Source organism: Columba livia, chromosome 12, assembly GCF_036013475.1.
Source record: "Columba livia isolate bColLiv1 breed racing homer chromosome 12, bColLiv1.pat.W.v2, whole genome shotgun sequence".
NCBI classification, from domain to species: domain Eukaryota; kingdom Metazoa; phylum Chordata; class Aves; order Columbiformes; family Columbidae; genus Columba; species Columba livia.
Genome location: NC_088613.1, coordinates 10,042,156 through 10,068,008, shown reverse-complemented (window position 1 = coordinate 10,068,008; position 25,853 = coordinate 10,042,156). Strand labels below are relative to the sequence as shown.

Below are 25,853 nucleotides of genomic sequence, written 5' to 3'. Positions count from 1 at the left end.
GGATAAAAAGCATAAAATTACAGACAGCATGAGAAATCATGACGTGTCATTGCAAAAGTTCTAAACAGAGTACAAAGTCACTCTTTTGTTAATGTCTCAGTGAAACACTGGGATGTCATTCTCTGCCAGTGCCCCAGAACACTCAAAATGAATGCAGCCATAATTTTAACAGGGCTGTGCAGCTGGTCCTGCATCATATGATACAAAAACTGCAGGTGACACCAACCAGTGTTAATGGAGGACTGAGTGCTCGGAGGAGAAGAGAGAGAAGGCAAGAATATATAAAGCTCTTAAAATCCTTAATAAAGGATTCCCCAGTTTGAAATTTCTAATTTTTAGCTCACATGCAATAACTAACACAGCTGGGTGATGAATGCTGTTTGGCAAAAAAACGTTTATTCAAATAACGAAGCTTTTCTATTTTCACCTCTCCCTTCCTCCAATTCTCTTAAATTATTCCCATCTATTAAAAAAAAGCCAAACTTATTTACAGAATAAAAGGAGTAACAGATTCGACCAGCTGCCTCCTTTATTTGCCTCTGATGCAAAAGATGTTGCTCCAGGTGCTTAATGTAAGTTTCTATTTGAAATTAATGAGATTAAACGAGCTCTAGGCCCAGTTGTCCAGCTATTTGTTTAGACTAACTGGCAGATTGCAATATGATACGGGGTTGAAATACTTAAACTAATTATTTTTGGTTTTAAATTTTAATTTCTGATCAGTTATTTTCTGTTTGAAGAGATAAACCATGACAATTTTTAATTCAGTGGCAATTATACTCAGAATCTGAAACTAGCAACCAACTAGAAAAATACTATAACTATTATTAAGTATTAGAAAGAGATGAATACTTGGGTGAATACGCTCAAACACATCTGGCTGAGAAGTTGCAAATAATTCCAGTATGAATGGTTGGTCTGATGTCCCATCAATGGCATGTGCCCAACGATAGAGCCAGAAGTCTTCACCATGTTCTATATAAAAAAATATTAGGAAAAATGGATTAGCATTGATTCAGAAAGTTAAAAATTGCTACATTTTGAAAGTCATATTTATAGAAAAACCTCTCTTTCTTGTTCGTTCAGCTCTTCCCACAAATGTCACAAGACCAATAACATCACAGGAATGATTGTTTGGTAAATCATCCAGTTCTGACCTAAAACCAAACCAGAACAAAAATGTAGGTATTTCTTAATAACAGAAGTTTCTCAGAAACTTTTCAAAAAACCATTTCCAATTAATATTCAGTTTAATGTAAATTTAAGTTCTAGCTCAAAACCCAACTAAATTCTATTTTACCTTGTGATAAACCGGTATTTAACTTCAGGTAATCCCCACTCTGGCTTAACCATTTCTTCTGGAATGATACTTATTTTAGTTGGAGGGTGTCGAACATTAAGGCTGATTTCTGACAAAGTAAAACATTTAAGGCATGAATACAAATTAAAAGAGAAAACCAAACAAACTTAAAAAAAATAATAATAAAAAAAACAGGGTAAAGTTTCTTAAATGAAACATTCCAACTTTGTCTCACTGCTTGTGAAATTATTAATCAATTCCTCTGGCTTTATGTTCCTATCAAAGTAAAGTAATTCAAAGTACAATATTCAACAATGCAGTTTTATAATCTGAGCAATGTTAAACTTTCCAATTCCGTACATGAGCCAGCTAGTCCAATCCAGCCAGCTATTTTAAAAACCAGAAACCGAAAGTAATACCACAATACTGATTAGATATGAAGTAATTCTTACGCTAGTTTCATTCTCAAATGTTACCGTGATCTAAAATTGACTTGCAGAAAACGAAGTAAAACAGAAGATAAAATTAGCAAATGAGAACTTCCACATCTGATAGCAGTTCAGGTAGTTGTTAATACGACAGAAATACACCATGGTGGAAAACAAAAGGTCTTCTCATGTCTATCCTATAGCACCTGAAAAATTTAAACACTGAATAGCAAACATGGTGGAGCACTGGGATAAGTGTGGGATTCCGCAGCTAGATAAAAAAATAGAGAAGGAATGGCTTCAGCATCTAGAATACACAAGGTGGTACTTGTATTGTTTCTCTCATAACAAGACAAAACTTGTGGGTGTGAAAAAGACAGATTCTGATGAGGTTTCTACAAGATGCTTGGGTTTAGGCAAGGAATTATTCAAATAATGCACCCAGAAAAGTAATTAAATGTGTACAAATAATATATAAAACCATTTATATAATCACATCTGTCCCCTCACCCTAGCAGTGCAAAAATGGAAGGTGTTATACTTGAAATCAGACCCTCTATTTAAGAACTTTCTTTTGGCTGCTGCTTTCTAGAAATGTGTTTTGAAGACAATTGTGGCTTTGCATATGGTGTTTTAGGACAGTATCTCAGAGAAAATTCCTGAAAACACAACTTTCCACGTATCAAAACAATTTATCAATTGCTTCATCATTTTGAGATGGAAGTCATATACTCAACTTAGGACTATACCCTGGTATGATTTAGAACCCAAGGTGAGTCTGGGCTACTTGAAACAGCAGTTTTCATCAGTACCACATAAATTCAGTTATGTGTGAAATGCAACATTGCCCAGCACTGGCATTCAAGGTGTTGATACTATTTAAGCTCTAAAAGCTGCAGCTACAAAAAGAAGCAAGCAACACAGAACTTGCTTCACATAGATCTGGGAATAAGCCAGAAGCACACTATCTTGCAAGAACTCTTAATTTGGGAAGCTCTTTCCTTTGTGGCCTTGTTAACCCTCCCGGTACATTTTACAACATTTACAGGTGAACGATTGTAAGGAAGCACTGGAAAGCTGGGATTTGATGGAATGACAAATTGGAAATAGATGATGAAAAAACTAATTGTTACTTAAGCAATTCAGTGTAATCGATTGCTTTAACTGGCTAGCTGAAGAACTTTCAGAGAACTCATTGCACATGTTTAAAATGAACGTTGGCTGTCATTTTGTTCTGAGTGTAAGAGCACAAAAGGGGAAAGAACTCATGTTCAGAGAAGTAGGAGAGAAAAAAATGTTGACCCAACGCAGTTTGAAAAGGCTATTAGTGTTATATTGTGGCACTTGTATTTCTTTAGCATAGCTCCTTTGAGTATCTGCCATACTAAACAACTGCAAGTAAGAAAATACTTTCTCCTAGCCAAGGAATATTCTTCACATATTCACTCCCATGGTGCTCTGTTTCAGCACAGACAGCAGTCATCAATGCAACTTTTTATTCAGTGGAGATTTGCCGATACTCTGGGCCTTGACCATGTACACTAAAATCTAAAGTCAGATCAGGTGATGATGTGCTTCAATGTCCTGGATTAAGGTGTGAGCAGTGCACAAATAATATCTATATTATTAATGAGGAAGGAGGTTAAAATTCAGTACCAGAGCCCTGTCTTTATGAATCCAGTACTTGAAATCAGGCATTAGATTTTTAAATTTCTCTTAAAATAACGGTGGCTATAGAGTTTGCAGACACGATCCAATTATAAACAGGGAACAATAAAAATTTAGATGCTAAGACACCTTTCAGAGCTAATATTTAAGGATATATACCTTATAAATTAGTCTCAGCAATGGATCACTTTCAATTTTATTTCTATGAAGCCCTTTTTACAGCAACATTGAATCAAAACAGGTTTCTGCAATACTTAACCAATTGTAGCAAATCTCTTCATCTGTGAATCCCCTGGGGTTGGCTGTGTTTTAAATGGGTAACTGTTTTTGATAGTGTACTGTTCAAGAAGAAGTACCGTGCCAACCTTCATGCTGTTATACCATTCAGGACATAATGAGTTCCACAAAACCATTGACATCATGCCTGAAGCATCAGCAACTTCGAAGTAAGCCTGAAGAAAAAAAAATCAGACTAAATACATTCATCTTTTACTTATCATTATTCTGGTACGTATTTATTTTGGTTAATGCATCAGCTACTTAACTCACGAACAATTTCTCTGATGATTACAAAAGGATACAGAGTATGTTCCAAAACTCGTACTAAATACTAGAGTTGAAGAAATCCCTAATTTCCACAAAAGAATTCTTCCACAACCACCCCAGCCCAAACTCTTATCTTTCCAGTGCTCAGTAATGGTAGGTGACGCCAGTTTTAATCTATGTTTTTCAGAGGAGGCTGGGGAAATACTGTGTACAAGAAACAATATTGAAAAGATTATTCTTTATCAGAGAGAATTCTGTATTTAGAATATAATTTCAAAATATCCATGAAGAAAAAAATATGTATTTTGGAAGTTGAGATGTTACAGGACAATGATACAAGTCTGATTTTCAAGAAAAAAAAAAATAGGCAGAAAACCATCTGCATTGCAATCCACTGTCTTTTCATTGAAGTTTTTCTCACAAAGATTTCTACCCGATTTTTTTTAAACTGGGTGAACTTTAAATCCAACACTGAGCAGACTACTGAGCAGTATAAAAGATTTTTAAACAGTATTATAATGGTCTTAAATGGTTGCAATCTACTGAAAAAAATCCTCATCTCTAGCAAAACGCTTCATTTTATCCATTAATCTGTCAGCCTCAATCAATCATCTGCTTTTGCTCATATTACCATGCACACTCTTTATGTTCAAATTCTTGAACATATCTAAGACCTTATGTATTTTTTTCCCCCTTGCTGCTTCTAAAATCCTCTTTTCCTTATTCCAAGTTCAATACAGAGATTATACAAATCAACACTTGTTAGTCCATTCTCATATTCACAAATCATGCCTCCTTGTAAGTAACTATTATATCATAGCATCTTTTGTTACCCATTGGCTTTTATCCAGTAACAGTCATTCAACACACAACACCATAACAAGAAGGAATGCATGAAGCAAAAACCATGTAAAATCTGCCTCCTGACCTCTTGAGCCAAAACAGCTCTGGGCACAAGGTCAAGGTCTTTCTCTGTTTCTTACTCTGCCACCCCAGTGAGTCAGCCAGAGATGGGCAAGAGCCTGGGAGGAGACACAGCCAAGATAACTGACCTGAGGTGACCAAGGGGATAGTCCATGCCATATAACACCATGCTCGGACATAAAACAGCCTGCTGCTCTTCCCAAAGCACCCACTGTTCAGAGACTGGCTGGGCATGGGTCTGCTGCTGGAGAGGTGGTCAGCAATTGCCTTTGCATCACTTGTGTGTCCCCCCCCCCTTTTTTTTTTCTTTCCCCCACCATTGACTTTTCCCCTTCACCTCCTTAAACTGTCTTTATCTCAGTCCATGTGTTTTTCCTCACTTTTGCCCTTCCAATTCTCTCCTTCACCCCACTGGAGGGGGCCATGGGGAGCAAGTGACCAGCTAGTGAGTGCTTAGCTGCTGGCTGGGACCAACCCACCACACCTCCCGTCTCCATTTTCAAGAAACTCTACACAAAAATATCACAAGTAAAACACATTAGGAAAATTATTATGAATTTTACAGTAAAACAATATATCTGGAAGTCCTCAGGTGAGAGAATTAGGGGACAGAAACTGTTAAAATTTGTTTGCACTTTTTTTTTCCACAGGACAGACTAACTCCAACTTCCAAAGTACAAAGACCAGAAACATTTAGGCTGCTAAGCTACTAAAAACTTCAACTATCTGAGTTTTTTCTTCACAAAAAGCTCATCTGAACTAAATTGAAGAATATCCAAAGTTTGTACATACCATCACTAAATTCACCATTTCCTACTGTGAAGGGCTTAGCAGTTTTATAAAGGTAGCAGTTTTAATATAAAGTAGCTACAACATAAATCCTAACTTTATGTGCTTACTGTATGGAATAATGATTTCCAAATATCCTACAGCTATTTGTTCAAGCATTAACCTATGTATTTATCCCTCTTTACCTGATAAGGCATATCCACTTTTTTCTCTGGTTTCCCGTAGTACCTTAGTCTAGATTTGTGCAGGACTCTCACAAGAAGTGGATTGAAGTGAACTCTGCTTCTCCAGGTCATTTCCAGCTGACCAAGAGAAGTCAGCTTGGAGACTAAGGTTAAAGAAGAAAAAAACAAAACAGAGCATTCATGATTGAACATTTACATTTTCAGGAGTAAAGTGCACAGATGAGGATGATATGTGTATTTTCTTAATGTTTTTAACGTTGACAAATGCTCATTTGCTGATATAATTCACCACGAAATCCTGTTCCGAGCTATCTACACACAGAATAGTTTTGGTATTTAATTTCAAATGACACAGAAGTGCTGTCAGATGAGCAGAAGAGCTACTACAAAAGACATCGGTGTTAGCCTACAAGGGTATCACACTTGTGCAGAAGTCCCGCTCATACCTCCCTCCTCACCAGACTTTGCAGACCAGCCTGAGCCCCTCAGCACTGACTGCACCATGGGCAGCAGCCTCCAGGTGCGTGTCACCACCCAGTCCCACAGTCTAACAGAGAAACTACTACTGGAATAGACATTTTTGATACCTCAGAAGACTGGATGCAAGCACCACAGCTACATACTTTCAGTTAATATCTCATAAAGTTTAAAAACTCATAGAATCATAGCATCATTTCAGCTGGAAGAGACCCTCGGGATCGAGTCGAACCGTGACCTAACCTAACTCTAGCACTAACCCATGTCCCTGAGAACCTCGTCTAAACGCCTTATAAACCCCTCCAGGGATGGTGACTCCACCACTGGCCTGGGCAGCCTGTTCCAATGCCTGTCAGCACTTTCTGTGAAGATTTTTTTTCCCAATATCCAATCTGAATCTCCCCCGGTACAACTCTTCTCAAAGTAACATAAACAAGCAAGCTGTGATACTTATGGCATGTTCACACTGGTGCCCAACACAACCAGAGGGTCAATCCTGAGCAGGCCTGGCCCAGCTCCACCAGCAATGCAACCAGCCGTGCCTGTTCGCCTCTGTGGGCGCCCCTGGACAGCTTCGGCAGCGTAGGCCTCCCTAGGACTGCCTCTGGGCCAGTATCCACCTCCAGAATCACAGAGTGTCAAGGATTGGAAAGGCCCTTGAAAGATCATCCAGCCCAATCCCCCCAACGGAGCAGGAACACTTAGATGAGGTTACACAGGAAGGTGGCCAGGTGGGTTTGAATGTCTCCAGAGGAGAATCCACAACCTCCCTGTTCCAGTGTTCTGTCACCCTGAGAAAAAGTTTCTTCTCATATTTAAGTGGAACCTCCTGTATTCCAGTTTGTATCCACTGCTCCTCGTCCCACCACTGATCGTCACCAAGAAGAGCCTGGCTCCATCCTCCTGATACTCCATCCCATTCCTTTCCAGCCACCTCCCGTCCGCTTACCATCGACGTTCACCTGCGCCTGGGGCTTGTCTGCCACCCACACGTCTCCGTAGGGATCCTCGTTGTTCCATAGCGGCAGGTAGTGCTGCTTCTCCCCGCGGAGGGGCGGCGGGCGGCGGCGGGGCGGGGCGGCGGTGAGTCCGCTGCCCCCCACCGTCTCCAGCTCCTCCAGGCACAGGAACCCGTAGTTGAGCCGCTTCTCGTCGTACAGGTACGAGCAGCGCCTGAGGCGCAGGCGCGCGCCGGCGCGCAGGTGCGCGCGCTCCACCAGGCCGTTGAGGCGCGGCGCGAGGTAGCAGCGCTCCTGCCGCGCGCCGTCCGCCAGCGTCACGTCGTACCAGTACTGCGGGGCGGCGGGGGCCTGGGCCTGGTACCGCTCCACCGCCACCACCGTGAGCGGCGGCGGCTCCGCGGGGGCCAGGCTCAGCTGGGAGGAGCCCCGCACTTCCTCAAAGACCCTCTGCAGCCAGGAGACCCCGCCGCCGCTCGCCGGCGCCCCCCGCCTCTCCTCGGCGCCGCGTTCCGGGGTAGGGTCCTGCATGACAGCTTCCTCGCGGCCCCTCCCCCCGCGCCGTCCGGGGCAAACGCCGGGGCCCGGGCCGCCGCTGGGGCGGGGGAGGGCGGTGGGAGACGGCGGCCGCGGCCTCGGCCTCCTGCTGTCACAGGCTGAGCCGGGACGCCGCCATGGCGCGCGCGGGGGCGGAGCTGGTGCGCGCGCGCGCCGCTTTCCATTCAAAGCTGCCAACGGTCGCGGAGGGGGAGGGGTGAAGGCCGGGCCGGAGGAATCGTTGCCGGGGCGGCGCGCAAGACGCTTGACAGAAAGGCGGTGGCAGCCGGGAGAGCCCGGCGGGGGCGGGCGTGTGAAGGAGGAAGCGGTGGGAGGAGCAGCCGCGGGGCCGCCGGTGAGAAATACCCGGGTAGCGGCAGGGAGGCGGGAGTTTCGAGGCGCTGGGCTGACGCTGCTCGGTTGTTGGAGAGCGAGCCCGGGGGCTACGGCAGGGCCGGGCCACTGGTGCGTCTGCTCCGTGTTGTACTGCCGGTGTCCCGGTCTCCGGAACGGCAAGGGGGCTTCTCATTCCCTTCAGCCCCCGAGGGACCTTTTGCCGCACCTGTTCCTGATTTTGTTTTAATGAGTATTATGCACGCAGTTAAATTATTGTTTCTACCTCAAGATAAACTTATTTTGGTTGAAAGAGACCCTCAGAGTCATCGAGTCCAACCATAGCTTAACCTAACTCTAGCACTAACCCATGTCCCTAAGAACCTCATCTAAATGCTTTTTAAACCCCGTCAGGGATGGTGACTCCACCGCTGCCCTGGGCAGCCTGTTCCAGTGCCTGACAATTGCCTGACAATTCTGTCCTAACATCCCATCCAGATCAGGTAGCCTTTGGAGATCCAGAAGACCAAAGTGGGGCTGCAGCTTGGGCAGAGCTGTTCCATGCACGAGGCCAGATGCAGTTCTCCCAGTTGAGAATGGTTGTATTCCTGGTCTACTCTCTTTGCCACTGTGGAGTATTTGCCTTAGGGAAACTGGAAAACCTGTTTTTTGAACCATTTGAAACAGTCTGAAAAACTGCAAGAGGGTATAAAAGCCAAGCCTTTTCTGGTCTTTAGACTGCCCTAGGAATGCTATGAGTTTATGGATTTTATGTAACAGAGGACTCCTTAGGGAGAAAATTTAAATCAGTCATTCCTGATGTTTGTGTTGGAGCTAAGGTATTGAGTAAAACTTCAATGTGGTGTATTCCCCACCCCCCCCCAGTGAATACATGATCTGTTGTGTGGACTGATACAAACAATATTTATGATTTAAAAAGCAAACATGACTCAAACACCTTTTTATTGAGGTTGCACAGGATGTGATTTCACATCACACATAAGCCTTACCTAGAGAGCTGTGGTGTAGACTTTTTCCAGCTATTAAACGAATTTGTAGGTATAATGAGGAACTCTGTATACTGTTCACAGCTTCTTTCCACTTTTGTCTGTGCTTGTGATATGACTTGCAGAAGAAAGGTGTTTTATTTATATCAGAGGTAATGGTTACATGTACATCTATTGTCAGGATTTGATATTATTGTAAGTTACTCTGGTTTCAGTCATGAAAACTATGAAGTTATAGTTTTTGTGGAGTAATAATGGACTGATAGTAGAGTTAATACTTTATAATTTTGGATAAATTTGTATGCATTGCAGTTTCAGATACATGACAGATCCCTCTCTTAGGAACTGGATCCTGTTACCTTCTTTCTCACCAGCAGAGGTCTAGCTAACATAGCAATTTCGAAACTGACTCACGGTATATCTCTATCACTGACTGGATGTCAACAGCGTGTTTAATGACTGATTGTGTCTGTGCATTTCTCTGGATGTGATTTCCCTGCCATAGCTGACCAGTGGGATGGATGTGATTGTATTAGAAACAGGAAGTTCAGAAACACTTTGAGAATCAGTATGAATGGTGATGAGCCATCAGGAGATGGCCCTATCAGTCATGAAAACAAAGAGCTCAGTGTGTTACTTTGAGCCTGTTCCATCAGACCGTGTAAGAATATCAGTGAAGACAATATGATTTTTTACACTAAGCACCAGTGTCGACCTCTGGTGAATTAATACAGAGCCTCAAATTCTCAGACATAATTAGCAGCTAAGGATCTCCGGTTTTATGTACAACACACCTTAAGAAAATCAGCAGTTAGTCTCTATAGCAATGCCAGTGAGGAATGGGCTGTGCTGAATAGGAAGACGTTATGACATTCTGTTAAAAGTTACATTTAATATACATTGGAGAAATAAAAGGTGATGCTGTAGATTTTTAAATAAATAGTTATTGTGCGAGATCATAAAGCTTACTGTAAAACACTGTTGTTCAACACAAAGTGTTTTGAGGACAAAAATGGAAAATCTTTTCTAATACATTTCACCATTATTTCCTAGAGGCTTTTGTTAAATCAACCTAGAAAATAACAAGAAGTGATTAACTAATGCTAAACTAACATTTGAGGTGATTACCCAGCAGACATGCTCTTGCCCTTTAATCAGCTCTATGCACTTTGAAGAGCAGTTAAAGAAAGTGGTGGGCTTTCAGCAGGAAGATCACTTACACATTTGTTATGTGTAACCTTGATTTATTGTGCAGGTTTTAGAATCTAAAGAAGTATTTTATATAGACTGCAGGTTTGCTCATGTTTCAGTTAACTTAAATACAGCTGTCTAAACAGGGAACTAGCTAGCTTTTATGATGTTTTTTGGAGGATCAATTTCATTCCACAGCAGTGTGGTACCATGAAACAAAGTACTTTTAAATGCAAAAGAAAGCTAAGATTAAAAATGCCATTTCATTTAAGCTCCAATAGCAATAGAAAACACAAAGGTATTTACAGTTTGTTTGATATATTATGTAACTTGCAGTGTGTGTGTGAGTGTAGCCAAATCTTGCTGCCTAGCTCTATTGTTTGACAAATAGTTATAAATTAAAGAAGATATTTCATTTTTTCCTCTTATGAGGCAAAACCCCAAGTGCTTTCACTTTGGGCTGGCGTTGTTTTGTTTGCAGAAATGTGTTTTGTGGTGGTGAGATATTGTCACTGTTCATTGCAGGGTGATGATGAACCATGGCAGATACTGTTTCATCTGTGCCTATAGGTGCAACATGGGTAATACAACTTTTTTCAGAGCAATTCTACTATCGAGTCACAGTAAATTGGAAGGATTCTTAAGGTGGGGCAGTTTCTGCCAGGGAGAGAGGAATTCCATATGTTCCTCATTTAGTGCCTGTTAATTCATGGCCTCCCCTTCCTAGCTTTTTTTGTCTACCTTGCAAATTCTAAATAAATGGTTGTTTTCTTATGTTGGATAAAATTTAGTGGCCATCTCACTACTGCCTTTTGGCACTGGTATGCTGATTTTGTGCAGCACCTTACATAACATATAAAACAAAAGATGCAGTCTTAGAAGTACACAGGACTGGAATAAAGTGTGTGTGTGCAGGAGGAGGGGATTAAGTAAATTATGTATTAGCGTGATGCTGGCTGCTACCTTAAGAAAGAGCAAGTCGGGGCCTGGTCTTATCTGGTGATGTCAGAAAGCTGTTCTGGAGTCCAGTATGCATCTCTTCCTTGATGTGCTTGTATGCCAGAAGCCGTACCAGATGAATCAGTATATGGATGGATGATCCTGTGTCCCCAAGGGGGTACAGTTTCTAGCAATTTGCAACCTTCTGTTTTCTTAACAGTATTTTAATTGAAAAACTCAGGATGGGGAGCAGGAGAGAATCATGAGCAAGGATGATCAGAGAAAGGCTAATTTTATTTTGTTGTAAATAAGTTGAATTTTGTTTAGTAGTCTCATAAACAAGTGCCATAATTGGGCCCAGTTTGATTTTTGTTTAGTCAGTATTTGCCACAGAATATTCCTATATTTAAGGGTAGGATGGCTCCTCTTGATTGCTGGCACACCACTGATCAAATGGGTGTGCTGCCTGCATGTCAATCAATGCCAAGGAGTGAGGGCTGAGGGAGGAGATTTTAGGTTCTAGCCCATACAACACTTCCTCTGACATTACTTATAGCACTTGCCATAGCAGTAAAGCTTAGTGTGTGTGTTGGGTAAAAATACAAATAACATTTTAGTATCAGTCTAGACAGGGTAGATCAACCCCAAAGCCTAGTAATTACAGGTTAGATTAAGAATTGCCTTTATTTGCTCTCATCTCTGGGCATTTTGTCCAGTTCTACTTTGCCTGCAGACTTCTATCAGGTGTTACTTGTTCAGATTTCAACAGCTGGCGTTTCCTTTCTCTCATCACCTTAAGTACTTTTTTTTTTGGCTGGGCTGTGTAGTCTGTGCTCAGAACTACAACTGCATAGAAACGTTTTATGACCTGGCCATTCAGGCTGAAGCAGCATGCCTGCTAGGAGCCTGGGAGATAGGCTTTTGTAAGAGGTTATATTGGGTGCTTGTGACCATACATTTTTAACTCAGCCAAAAATGGAGAAGTCTTAATGGAGATGGCAAATGAGCTTCACTTTTCACAGCAATGGTAAAAGGTACAAAGACCAGTTTATTGACCATTTTCTCAAGTCCTGGTTCCTGATTTTTTTTTTTAGTAGAAAAGCCTGCCAGTTTGCTTATCTGTCTGTTGTTTTGTGATACGAGTTTGTTTTGTTTTGGAAAAACAAACATGGACAAGGCGAATACTGTCCCTAGCATCTTTCCTGGAAACTGTAGAACCATCTTGGCTAAAGTCAAGGGCGGTGGGGAAGAGGGGTGGAAGTGAACTGGTAATAGTTGATACAGAAGATGGAAATTATAGCCCTCTCTGAAGAACCTGACAATATTAGAAGGAAGGGAAGAATGGGGTCTTGAGAAGATCAGCACTTCTCACTCATGTTGCTAACCTTTGGCAAGGTAACACACATCTACAGGCAGAAAACAATAAAGGATCACCTCAAAAGGGCAAACCCTTGGATCCTCACCTGCAGTCCTTTTTACATATATGGGGCTGTGTACAAGATTTTTCGTGCTGGTTCTAGAAAACAATAATTATTATTTCTTGATAAGATTTTTCCACAACATTAATTACCTCTCCCAATCCACTAATCATACATATATGAATCAATGTACTTTTTTTTTTTTTCATAGCAGTCATCGATGCAGAAGTGAATCACAGTTAAAGAAGGAAGCCAGAATTCTTGCTTTTCTCTACTTACTACAATTATTCCTGATTTTAAAGGAGGTAAGCAAATAAAAAGGAGAGAAAAGTCTCCTGTCCAACAGATGGAATTGTACTGGAAGTGAAGCCTGATGTATTTCCTCTTGTGCTGAGGAGTGAAACTCATTTGAAGTTTCCAGGTGTACTGTATTACTGAACTTCAGAAGTAACTTTTGGTGGAAAGAACAATAATGACTGGAAAAATTAAGCTATATAACCAATCAAGCAGCCACGATATCTTTAAGTTTATGATACAGATTCCAATCCATATATCAAATGCTGGAAACAGCATGCTCTGCTAGCTTGAGAGACATATAACATTGATGAAAGGTATTTTTCATTTTAGAAAATTAAGGTAAATCTTGCCTCATGCCCTCACCCTTTCCAACTCCAAAAACTGACATAAATGGTCAATCTCCTAATTCTTGTTCTTAGGCCATGCAGCTACAACATGCTATCACACTTCCCATCATGTATAGCAATACATTTTATATGCAGCAACAAAGACTGCATGAGCATACCTGAGAAGAAGTGAACTGGGGTAACCTGGTGTTCAGGCTGATACACATGCATAAAAGCCAGATCTTGCAGTGTCAGTGACTGCAAGCTGTCATTTCACTTTAGTTCTGCTGCCCTCATCCCACTGGGTATTTCTGTAAAGAGAAAGGCGGCAGCACAGAAACTCACTTGGAAAGCTCATTAGAGCACAGACAGCACAGCGCTGGCTGTCACCCTTACTGCCACTCTGTCTAGGCTGAAATCTCACACTGTCACCTCAACATCTTTATCCACTGCGAGAAAATAGATTAATTTGTCTCTATAGGCAGATGTAGATGTTCCCCTAGGGACCCTGACTGGATTTGGAAAACAATAACAAAACTTTTAATCATTTTTACAGTAGTTTATGTAAATAGAACAGAATTTTACAAGCACAATACAGTGTTGATTTTCAGAGTATTTTTTTTATTACTGTTTCAGTTGTACAATTTCAACATTAGGGAACAATACATAACGCACAGCACATAGGCTTGTATCATTCCCAGGTTTTAAAGTCATGTGTCAAGGTTCAGGCTCTAGAATAGAGTTCACTGTTCCTAAAATGAAAGCAGGCACATCCAGTACTACCTTGCTGCAGTTATTAGCACAATCTTGTTTGGCAAATATAAGATTAAGAGCACCACCTGCCATTAGGATACTGCATGTACCAAAGGATTACTGACAGGGATTCTTAACATTCTGCCCTTCTGCCCCTGTAGCATTTGTTCACATCAAAGTGACATCACTAGAAAAATACATTGTTAATCGGTTTACTCCTTGATTTTAAAAGTTAGTGAAAGGGTACAGCTAGAGGAACGCCTCACAAAATGAAACTACATATCTGATACACATTTTGCATAGTTAAATTTATGTCAGGATAAACTTGTGTCTCTGGAATTTTTTTTTCCTTCCTGCCTTTGAACTTTTGCTTTGAGCTGAACAGTTTTTCAGAACACTCATTCAGTGTTCAGACCACCTGGTCACTCCCGATAACTTTTCATTTCTTTGGTTACTTCCTTTTCCTTAACATCCCTTAACTCCTTTTTTTAATTCTTCCTACAGCAATACACTGTTCCAGACATCCACTCACTCCCCTTTGGCTACTCCTGTTTATTTTCTTCAGCTTTCCCCACCTCTTCAGTCACTTCCACTCTCCTCTATTACTCTTCTCAACATCTCTAGGCTCTTTCTAATTTTCAACTGTTCTGATTTTCTCTTAATAAAAAAAAATATGCCACAGTCTTCTCCTTGTTGCATCTAGTTGCTATTGCTATTTGCAATACCACTTCTAAACCCTTTCAAAGCATTCACCTCTATAGACTTCATTCTTTCCATGTTTACACATGGATGTAACCCAAATAATTCCAATAGTTTTGTGCAAAGTGACAGATGAAAAATCTAACCCCCTGCCTTGACATAGATGGAGAGAAATGAGAGCTAATAGAAGAAAAAAGAATGAAAAATTAAAATATCAATGTAATAGTGCACATTTGCTCTCTTGATCTTTCCCCCCCCACTCTTGGTATGGAGCTTAACATCTTTACAGCGTGTCAACTTACTATCAAGCTTTTCTGTTAAAATAATATTAAACAAGTTTGATCACATTTGCTTCTTTATTCTGTTGATATCAGTTGTTCTAAATTCCCACTGTTCTCTGCTAAATTCTATTTAACTAGTGCCCAGCATCAAGAAAAAAAATCTTCCTCCTATCTGTTGACACCATAATAGGAGAGGGAAAAAATTCACATGCATCCCTTGTAATGCAGAAGCTGCTATGATAAGCACACTTTAGAAAATAATATAGTGCAGCCTGGATCACTGATTGTTTATAGCATTAGCAGTTTTGCAAGAAAGTTTTGCATACCTACTGGGTACAAAATGAAAGCTGTTCTTCCTTCTCACTCTTAGACTTTTAAGTTGAAAGCAATTAAGTTGTATTTCTGATTGTCTGCAAATTATTTTATGCCTGTAATTGTAACTTTCATCTCTGTTTCTGTTACAGGTGTTACAGGCTTGGGTTGGTTTAGTTGTGTGTGTGGCTTTTTTTTTTGTTGTTTTGGTTTTAGTCACATCTTCATTGTTTATTCTTGTTATTTTTTTTGAGTTTGTTTTTAGTTTTGTTTGTTTGTTTGTTTTGTGGATACAAAAAAGTCCAGTTTTGAGTAGCATGGCAGCCAAGCCACGTTTTGCTCATTTGTCCCAGACCTAGCATTGGCAACAGGTAGGATCATTACTACTAATAGACAGGGACATCCTGTTTTCACACAGCTCTGTCTGAGCACAGTGTAGCATTCAAATTTCAAGCCTGCATCCAAACTGATTACTTGAGTACATTAAGAACCACTTTGAATATTTAGCTGCACATATTTTTTTGTGTGGCCTTAGGCTTATTTTTCTGCAAGTTAAAACATTTAAAGGGAAAATACTTCATAAAAAACCTATACATTTTGAGATACACTAGTGCTTGTGAAAAGTGCTAGACTAATAACTTTGGAAAGTGCAGTCCTCCACATAGCCAAAGAGCACAGGCAGCAACAGCTGTTGAGGTGCCAGCACAGGAAAGGGGGCAAAGGATGATTAGCCCCTAATTTGATTCTCTGCTGACATATACAAGGACGCCAGTTCTGGGGCTGATGGTTGCAATCACAGCACCTGTCAGTCACAGCATGACTGCTAACACTAACTTGACCTGACACACTATACAAAACAGCTACCAGTTTTAACAACTTTCTTTCTCGCCTTCTTCATCAATTTTGAATGAACATCCTTGAGGTAGACGACCAGATATTCCAATGCACTTTCCCTGCACCTTTCAGTATCACATATTTCAAGTAAAAAAAAAAAATAATCTATTTTCAAACACTGTAGCTAGCAATTTCACTTTCACCTACAGTGTCATCCATACTGTATCATGTCTGGAATGAGCTCTTTTGTATTACCTTTGATGCTTTCCATTTTCAAAGCACATCCAAAAATCACCTAAATGAGGATTGCATTAAACCATACCATTTAATCATAGTATATGATATATAGTATATATATATGTATATATATAATATCTGTATAGTTTTATGGCCAAGTTACAAAGCCCCTGAGAACAGAGTTTATGCAGAAACACTGGCACCAATAACACTAGTGGATGCAGCTTTGTTTAGATGTAATTAGCATAGAAAGCACCTGAAATTATTTATATTTTCTATTTATAATAGATTAACTCTTTGGATATTTTCATAACTATATTAAGAATACATTTGTTAATCTTAACATCCATTGTGGAAAGAATATATTTACACAGAAATACATGAAAGACTTGCTGCTGAAAGAGCAAGAAGGGAAGAAAAGATGGTGCCTGGTCCTGTGCCCTTATATACATGGGTAGTGCCTTTAAATCAACTCATATGAGTGCAGGTCCCATGTTTGAACGAAAGTTACAGGTTCAGGTCCACAAGGCTTTATGCACATATGATTTTGACAAACTACTATTTGAACTATTTTTACAAATACATTCTACAGTAACTGTGTCGACGGGCTCAGGCATCCAGCCCTGAGAGAAACATGAAGTCTGTCCCCTGCATTTTGTAACATCTACCGGATGGGGCACGTGTCTAGAAGTAGCTGCTTTTACAGCTCTGCAGTGAAATGCACCTGTCTACCTAGCACAGGATACAGCTGATCCCTCGAGCATCCCCATCTGCGTTAGGCCCCATCAGGAACACTTGCTCTTTCACCTGTTATAAGACTTGGGCAACTGAGTCTTGGTAAAACGGTGACAGCTTGCTTAAAATGCAAAACAAGCCAAAACCCAGTTCAAAATAAAGTAGATGCCAGTTTGGCACACAACTTGTTTGTGTTTATATATCTACTTAGAGATGTTGCTGTCCAAAAAGAGAAAGGCTTCAGTTCAAGATAACAACATTACATCATCTGTGAAAATGAAACTGTACACGTTTCAGAGTACAGGAACCTCTTCAACTGGCTACATTCTTCATTAAAGTTGTTCTCTCCTGGCACTGTGAATACAATCTTGGTTTGCAACACATTTTACAAGACAAACAAGGTTTGCAATACTTTGACAGGAAAATGGAATTCTTTCCCAACTGAAAGAATATGAATTTTGATAAGTTAATAATGGCAAAATCTTTGTAGGTAAAAAGTGCAAATTTGCGTATATTACTTCCAAGCATTTTACACTGCTACCTACAGGGAATTTCAAAGCATCCTTCATTTTGAAGTGATTTACCAGTTGAATAGTACATTTTGACCAAGAGTCATAAAATATATTTGACTGCTGCCTCCTGACTGTACAGATGCAAAGAACACCTTGAAAGAGAGAAAAAAAAAGAGAAGATATGCTGTCAGTCTACATTTATGAGAATATTTTTACCCATATGTGAAATGTGAGAAAATGCCACAGTCCCAAACACAAGGAGATACACGTATATATATCTCACAGTTCAATTTTAATCCCATAAGAAACTTTTAGAAGTGAAACTATGCTTGTGAGTACAACTGGGTATATTTTGATGTACCTCTTCTATTCAGAAAGACACAAGAGAACATTTAAAAATAATTAATTAATTAATCTAAACAGTTTTGGAGCCCCAGTTTTCTAAACATGTCAGTGGGGCTAAGCAAGTTTCACAGAAAATGTATCAAGCACTGCTAAATGCAGCAATCATACTTGATTATCCATACTTTAGTGTCTGCACTATCTCAAATATTAGAGCACTGGTGTTTTTTGTGTGTGTGGTTTTGTTGGTTTTGTTTGTTTTTTGTTTTGTTTTTCATGATGGCTGCTCGCAATTGGCTGTAATTTGGGTAGCCAAGGAGAGGCAGTCCTGTAATTGGGCATTATCAAGGCTGGCTCACCAGCACTCCCCAGTACACCTGTTTTGCTGGAGTCTGGCCAGTTAGCAGTGTCTGTTATCACTTCAGATATCAGATAAGGCTGGGTGCAACAGGAGTTATAACAGAGCTGGCTAAAGTAGGGTCGTGTGAAAGTGTGGAATATGCACAGTGTGTGCTTTGTGGGGTCAGTGACTACATTTGCTTTGAATGGGGAAATTATACTAAGGTAAGAAATAACCAATGTAAAAAGAAAGTTACAAAAATTAAATGGTCTTAGTGTCACAGTCAGCCATCACTCATTTTTGATAAATCACCACACTGTAATCATCTCCATACCTTGTCATTTCTTTCACATAGAAATTTTAGCTTCTGTGCTTTCTTGTGCATAAATACTCCTTCCAGATTTCCTGTTTCCACAGAGCGTAGTTCAATCGCCTTCTCTCCCCAGCCCATGACCTGATTAGATTGAAGGTAAGCTGGGGAAAAAAAAAAAAAAAAAGAGATAGTTTAACAGCTGAAAAACTGATTTTTACTTCATTTATGTCAATATGGATCTGAAGCATTTCTCTTTAATAACAATATATTCTGAATTATTTGTATTTTAATTTACATAGCCTTGAGAACAGTAACTGTATTTCAGTTTCTACTCTGAGACTTACTTTGTATTCTAGACCCAAAGGCATGCTACTTATGTATTTTGTGATTTTAGAATCATGAAAGTTTGGAGGAAGTCTCTGAAGGGCCTCTTGTTTAACCCTCACCCCAAAGCAGGGCCAGATTAGATAAGATTATTCAGGACCTTGTCCAGACATGTTTTGATGGACATTTCACAACCTCTCTGAGCCTCTGCTGCAATGAATCACTGCTTTCAAGGTTAAAAATTTCTTCCCAATACCTAATTGGAATTTCTCTTGGTGCAACTTGTGCCCATTTTGCCTCTCATCTTTTCATTCTACATGTCCAAGAAAAGCCTTGACTTTGTGTTCTCTATACCTTCCTATTAGGAAGTTTGGTTTGTATTTACTACGGAGCTCAGCTTAGTTGGAAACCTAAATACTTTTGAATCTGAGATTCTAGCATAATTACTTTGGTGTCCTTAACTATTGTCTTCCTGTCACTGGTTACATTCAATATCTCGAAAACCAAAATAAGATACTCCAGCTCTGTGGAAGCTTACTATGTGTCTCCCTTTAAATTTGGCAATTAGATGAGAAATTGGAATAGTCATGAAGGAGTTAACACCACACATTTCAAATGAGGCACAGTTTCAGTGAAAGCCCTCTGATTAGTGCATCTATGGGCTTCCAAGGTAAAAACACATTAGTTATGCTCTATTGACAGTCAATGCTCAAAAATTGTTCTTGCTAAGCTATGAACTGTTATTAGTCTGAGAATTCTGGTGCTCTGAAATTATCTAGAGGGAATGTGTGCATTTGACTGGTTTTTAGCTTCAGTGGACAGTGCTTGCCTGCCCTACATTATTAGCAAGTCTGTTCCTTAAAACCTTTCATGTTGATTTAGATTTTTGTCTAAAAATCAAACTTTCAGTACAAACTGATATAGGAAGCAACAGCCTGCGATCCTACTTTAGAATGACAGCAGAAAGTAAAGGCAATATGCCTGATTGACTGTATGTCCTTCTTCTAGCAGCTGTTGATTTAATATTAACTTGGAATCCTCGCTTTATAATTCTTGTCAGAAGAGGTGTATGAAAATTATACTTCATTGGAACCATATGTGGTTTTGCTACAATGCTGGGATCCTAGTTTCCTCAAAGTGTATGATTTTCCCCTAAATCTGTTTAGCAGACTTTCTTTTCAGTTGTTGTTTGTGCACGCTGAAGGCTTCCCTGCCACTAGAGCTGAGACCAAGAAAATTCTTTCCCAGTATCGCAGTCATGTAGAAAGAGGAAGAAACCATCCTGTTTGAAAAGCAAAAGGGCAGTAAGCAACCGAGGATAAGTGGGAGAAGGTGGGGAGGGGTATTTTCAAAGAATCGAACACCTGAAATCAATATTCTTTCTAGTCTCTTGTTTATGCTTCAGTTCCTAGGCTTTACAGTAGGGCACTGTTGCTGTAGGCTGTGAAGAAGACTGTCATTAACATTTCTGAATCCCTGCAGCAGCGTGATGAGCACCAGGGCAGCACCCACACAATGTGCAGTTGGTGTCTAAAAAGGTAGGACCAGACCATGCATAAAGTGATGAAGATGAAAATGATACGATACTCAGACATTTTCTATTTTTTGTAACAACTGACACCACAATAACCTCCCCCTGCCTCACCCAGATTACTGCGTATTTTAAAAGACCTAAAGTTGTGCATGAGCTGTGTGGTTTTTGTTATACCATTTACAGCAGCACTGCTCCCTGGGACATCAAAGAATACATGCCATAAACTTAGTATAGGAAAGCGAGACCAAAATCAGTTTTGTAACATCATGAAAGCACTAGCAATGCTCTAAATGTGGGGCAAGACTTGGTAGTTCCTGTTTACAGTGTGTATTAACATTAAGTTGAGCAGAGTCCCCATTCGGGGAAGTAACTGCTTCAAGGGGAGATGTTGGGGGAGACCGGAAAAGTGAAAGAAATTACTGAGCCATATTGGATCAGTGAAGTTCTGTAAAGCATCCCTGACTGAGCCAATGATCTCAGTCTCAGACCAGGATATACTCAGTGTGAATGACACAAATGCACTTGGTACCACAAAACCCAGGTACTGCTACAATCTCACTTCCCTTCTTAACCTTGCTTTTCTTTTTTAAACTCTTCCCCTTCAAAAAATCCCTTTTCTGATCTCAAGTATTGAATTTGGCTCACTGCACTAAGTGGTTATTCCCAAATGACCTCTGCATGAGAGCAGAATCAGGCCAGCTTTTAGCAAAATATCAAATTGGGCTGTTCTGATTACTATTACAGAAATAGGGCAGGAAAGGACCTTAATGCACCTTCTCTTCCATCCATACCTCTGTGCCACATCAGTATCACTGCTGACAGTTGTTTGTCTAACCTGACCTTGAAGACCTCTAAGGATGGAGCCTGCAAAAATCCCCCTGGCAACCGGTTCCAGATAAATCAAGAAGTTACAAGTAAACAAACTGAATAGGAATTAAAAGAATTAACTGCTGCCGAAGTTAAGCAATTCTGGGTAGGAAAATTGAGAAATGAATCAATAACTTATCTTGTGCAATTCTGTTTAATAGTTTTACTGCTATTATTTTTATTACCTGGATAAAAGTGGGTATTTTCCTTCCTCCAGACACAGCTGTGGAAAACTTTTACTAAATGAGAAAGGCTAGAGCGTCAAAATCAAGAAGGTAAATAAGCCTCTAAAGCTGGATAAATTCACAAGTGGACAAATTAAGAAATTGACCATGGAAAGCAGGTGTTTTTCTGCTGTATGTTTTGGTTAGATTGCACTGGACAAAGGGCTGTCCCACAGGGTTCCCTAACCACCCCAGGCAAGCTAGGAATGTAACTTGTATGTGTCTCTGCATCTCTGCTCCCAGTTGCTGCTCACTCCTTTGTAATTATTCCAGTAGAACTGATAAGCTGGAAACGTATTTGGGGTGACAGTTTGCTTCTCTGAACGCTTTTTGCTGTTTCTTGGGGAAAAAGAGCGCAGGAGATCTGACCAACAGGAACGATTCAGGCACAAACAGGCATTTTCTGTGCATGAGCCAGACAGCAACTGTTTGAAGAACTGGTAGGCATGTTCACAGAGCACTGAGGAAGTAATTCACCCACTTTTTGGTAATGCTGTTTGTTTCTCTACATAACATCCTTTTAACTTCATTTCTATTTCCTTCGCTTTTTGCACACAGCAAAGGAAATAAGGACTTTTATTGGTTCTCTACTCTGGGAATATCAGTTTTGTGCCAGCTCTCTAAGACTACATACTGTAAATAATTCATTACTCACACAATAGGGCAAAAGTGCTCCCAAATCTTATTAACTTGATGTTTCTTAAACCCCTTTTTTAATCCTGTTTTATAGAGAGAAAATATTGCAGCTATATTTGTATTTAGCCCTACGTATGTGAAATATCTTTCAGATTAAACTTAGATATGAGTACTTCCACAATTTTAATTTCCCATGGGATTTGAGTTTCCTCTCTCCAATTTCTTATTAATGGATCAGTCACAGAGGTTTGAACTTAGACTGTGAGGGTAAGCTATTTTTAGGCTCTGTGCCCTAAATCCATCAATTATAATACAAACTAATTTTTTTTGGTAGTCAAGATATTCTCACCAAGTACAAAAATTTTGTTTCAAAATAATTGTTTAAAGACATTAAGAAACGAGCAAAGGATGGCTAGAGGGCACCCTGAGGTTAACACAAGACCCTTCTATTTCTGAAACACAGAGTGAAAACTTTGAGATAAGCTCATATGGACCCATTTCAGACCACCTGAAGTCAGGGAATTCCACAAAAATGGGATCTTTTATGAAACTTTCAAGTTCCCCCTAAGTTGGGCCATGCATGTAAGACAGTTATTCGCACTTCTCTCATAACAGCTAATGTTTTCATCTGGAGCCAAGCATTTCAAAGGATCAAGAAAATTAAAAGGAGCTAGTGGGAAACAATTATTAAAATAATAGTTAACAGAGCTCTTTGTTTAAAGTTTGACTTGTGTGTTGAGTTATAGGTTGGGTTAATTTGTTTTTAACGGAAATATGATTCCAATCAGAAGCCAAATGAATCTTGTACCACATCAAAGATTGACAGTTTCTGTGCCAAAGAAATCAATTTCTGAGATAGCAGAAGTGCTGCAGCAGCAACACAAGGGTTCTCAAGCTCACATATTGGAAAATTTTCAAATGACAACTGAGAGGGGCTGTTTGGAGGATGTGTCTCTTCATTCTGGAACCTGCAGAAGTATAAACAATGAAAGGGATGGATGGATGGATGGATGGATGGATACAGACGTTTTCCCTCCAAAGAGAACCTGCACACTTGCTTTCTGAGCACTGGAAGAAATGGTACAAAGAGCTGGCTGTTCACTCAGCTCTCCTAACCTCACCCTCCACAACATCTCATGCAGCCCACTGCTTCCTCAGCAGGGTGCTTCATTACACCCATCCCAGCGACCTGTTCCTGGACGGGCATCACCTTCCCAGCTGGTGGTTCCCATTCCTCTAGACTGACTACAGAGAAAATCTAAACTATTCACATAGACAAAACTCCTAGCTTCTATACAGTAAAACTGACCAGACAGGATGCCACCCTCAGAAGTAGCTTCTTTATCCTCTTCCTATTTAACTGCCCTAAAATACTGTGACAAAAATGCTTAGGCAATTTCGTACTGATAGCTTTCCATGCAAATGATTATCACAGAGGTGTGCTGAAGAAGAGGAGAAATAGCTGCACGAACATGTGGAAAGGCGAGTGTCCAAATGGCATTGTTTCTATTAAGATGTAATCAGCCTTGAGAAATTGAGAATGCCTAGCCAGATGTATACTGAAGGATGTTTTAAATTAGACTAATTACCTGGCACAAAGGATCTCATATTCCAAAGTGCTGAAGCTTTATTCACTTCAATGCCAGCTGGGCACACACAAGGAAATTTTTACTGAAGTGAAGGCAGTGTGATTTCCAGGCTACAGGAATGCTTTATAAACCTATCTCTCCTATCTGCGGGCTTGATGATTCAGTGCTTTCTGAAACATTAGAAAGGCAGGCTTAGGCTTCAGATCTCTCTGCTCCCTTTGTGAGGGACTCCTGCAGCCTCTGGCTAGATTCAGGGAAAAAAGCTTTGAGAGCCATCAGCGCCTGGTGACACAAACTGCAAATTTCCAAGCAGGAGTCACAGATCTACATGACCCTTCTTACAACATCCCCCCCTTTCTAAAGCTGGATGTAAGAAAGCCTTTGTGCCTTTGTTCCTTATATATCATGCAGCTTTGAAACACACCATCTATCTACTAACCGTGACTCTTCAGGAGATCGTATATAGTAAGAACACTTACAACTAGAAAAGCCTGTAATAGTTGCAAATAACATCCATGTTTTCAAAAGTATTAAACATGAGATTAGGGTTAATCTCTGGCAAGACACATATAAATGCAGCTGACTTTTTAATTCCCAAGGCAGGAAAAAGGAGTTCTAACATGTGGGAAAAACAAAGGAGAGGTTAAAAGTTTAGGAAAATTACATATCATGTACGCACACTATAAGGTGGATAAGAGATGGCAGTTTGAAGGCAGTGTTCATGTTCCGAAGCTTGCCACTGAACTGTACTAGCATAAGGAAGCACGTCCCACAACAACACGCTTTCCTGAAAATTTCTGTCTCTTTCAGATCGTATTCGTCAGTGCAGCTTCTACTTACGTTCAATACTTCTTGTTAGAGCTTTTCCTACCCTGGTAGAGTAATTGCCTTTTGATTATGGATTATTTCTTTTGGTATTTCTAATGTTAACTCAGAAGGGATGAGCAACTTCAACATATCAAAGACCATTAGATATTCCTATGAAAAATGGAGAATTGACTTGATATATTTTAATTATGCCCTGTAGCTCTGAATATGGGCTGAAAATTGGAGTTAGGGCTACTTATTGATGAGAAGCGAACACTATATGGTTAATGACCTTATACCTGTTTTTTGAAAGTGAAGCAGTTGCTGAATTTTATTGAAACAGTGCAAAAAATAAGTTCTCCTGTCGCAATTTGTGTGCCAGAGGTGGACTTGCCCTCAGTACTTTTCAAAACCCTCTACAAATGTCAAATCTGGCATTTACTTAAGGGTGCTATTCTAGTGATTTTAATGGTCTTTTCCTAAAAATACCCAACTAGAAGTGAAACGAGAAAGGTGAACATCCTGGGTTCTTCACAGTGGTATGCAGTTTCTGCCAAGCTAATAATATGCTTTTGCACAATCTAAGTGTTTTGGGCTTTTCTTGTTTGTTGGTATGTTTTAAGATGCAGAACAGGAGTCAGCCAGACAAGAAATTAAAAGCAACAAATAATAAAACAACAACAACAAAAAAATCTGTCTGTGTTGTTCTTGGTTTTCCCCACACTGTTAAACTTGAAGCCCTCTGGGGAAGGTGAAACAAACAGCTGTCCTGGCTACAATTAGAATCTCCTCCTACAAAGCCAACTGCAAACACAAAGAGATTGCAAATCTTTAAGAAATACCCTGGACTGGCAACACTTTGAATTTAAAACAATAAAATTAAGGGGTCATTTGACAGCAGTAACAGACCTACTCATTAACTGACTTCTTTACAGTTGTGAATTTTTACCTAAAATGTTATGGACTACAAACAAAGTAGAAAACAAGAACACCTTGTTTCCCCTCTAATTCACATCATTCTCTCTCTGAAGACTGGTGGTAAGCTGCATCCTCTGAAGTTTGGCTGTATTGTCAAGGTACGATGAATAAACAGCATGACAAGAATACAACCTCAGTGATCCAAACGTGAAGACCCTACTGTAATCGTTGGCTGTCTTAACACAAACTTACATAAATCTGTTTACTCTTTA

General features: G+C 40.1%; 2 protein-coding genes and 1 long non-coding RNA gene across 9 annotated transcripts in view; 1 reads left to right on the top strand and 2 right to left on the bottom strand.

Moving 5' to 3' along the window:
• RADX (RPA1 related single stranded DNA binding protein, X-linked) overlaps positions 1–7,957 on the bottom strand; it is a 24,915-nt gene extending 16,958 nt beyond the window's left edge. Inside the window, exons 1-6 of the mRNA XM_065077823.1 lie at positions 7,267–7,957; positions 5,841–5,983; positions 3,656–3,848; positions 1,301–1,409; positions 1,066–1,157; positions 853–975 (exon numbers count right to left, since the gene is read on the bottom strand). Of these exons, the coding sequence (XP_064933895.1) occupies positions 853–975; positions 1,066–1,157; positions 1,301–1,409; positions 3,656–3,848; positions 5,841–5,983; positions 7,267–7,807 (1,201 nt within the window). The 5' untranslated portion in view covers positions 7,808–7,957. The remainder of the gene's footprint in view (positions 1–852; positions 976–1,065; positions 1,158–1,300; positions 1,410–3,655; positions 3,849–5,840; positions 5,984–7,266) is intronic.
• Positions 7,584–25,853, top strand: LOC110357437 (uncharacterized). Of its 5 annotated transcripts, XR_010475678.1 has the most exons (5): positions 7,627–7,793; positions 12,913–13,006; positions 18,787–18,838; positions 20,412–20,544; positions 21,285–25,853. It is a non-coding gene; the product is annotated as an uncharacterized LOC110357437 (long non-coding RNA). The 5 variants fall into 5 exon arrangements; XR_010475677.1 differs by having other exon boundaries at positions 7,584–7,793; positions 12,916–13,006; positions 20,412–25,853; XR_010475675.1 differs by having other exon boundaries at positions 20,412–25,853.
• NRK (Nik related kinase) overlaps positions 13,925–25,853 on the bottom strand; it is a 101,939-nt gene continuing 90,010 nt past the window's right edge. For all 3 annotated transcript variants that reach the window (XM_065077820.1, XM_065077822.1, XM_065077821.1), the window contains 2 exons: positions 18,704–18,843; positions 13,925–17,839 (listed from right to left, as the gene is read on the bottom strand). In XM_065077820.1, the coding sequence (XP_064933892.1) occupies positions 17,756–17,839; positions 18,704–18,843 (224 nt within the window). In that variant the 3' untranslated portion in view covers positions 13,925–17,755. The remainder of the gene's footprint in view (positions 17,840–18,703; positions 18,844–25,853) is intronic.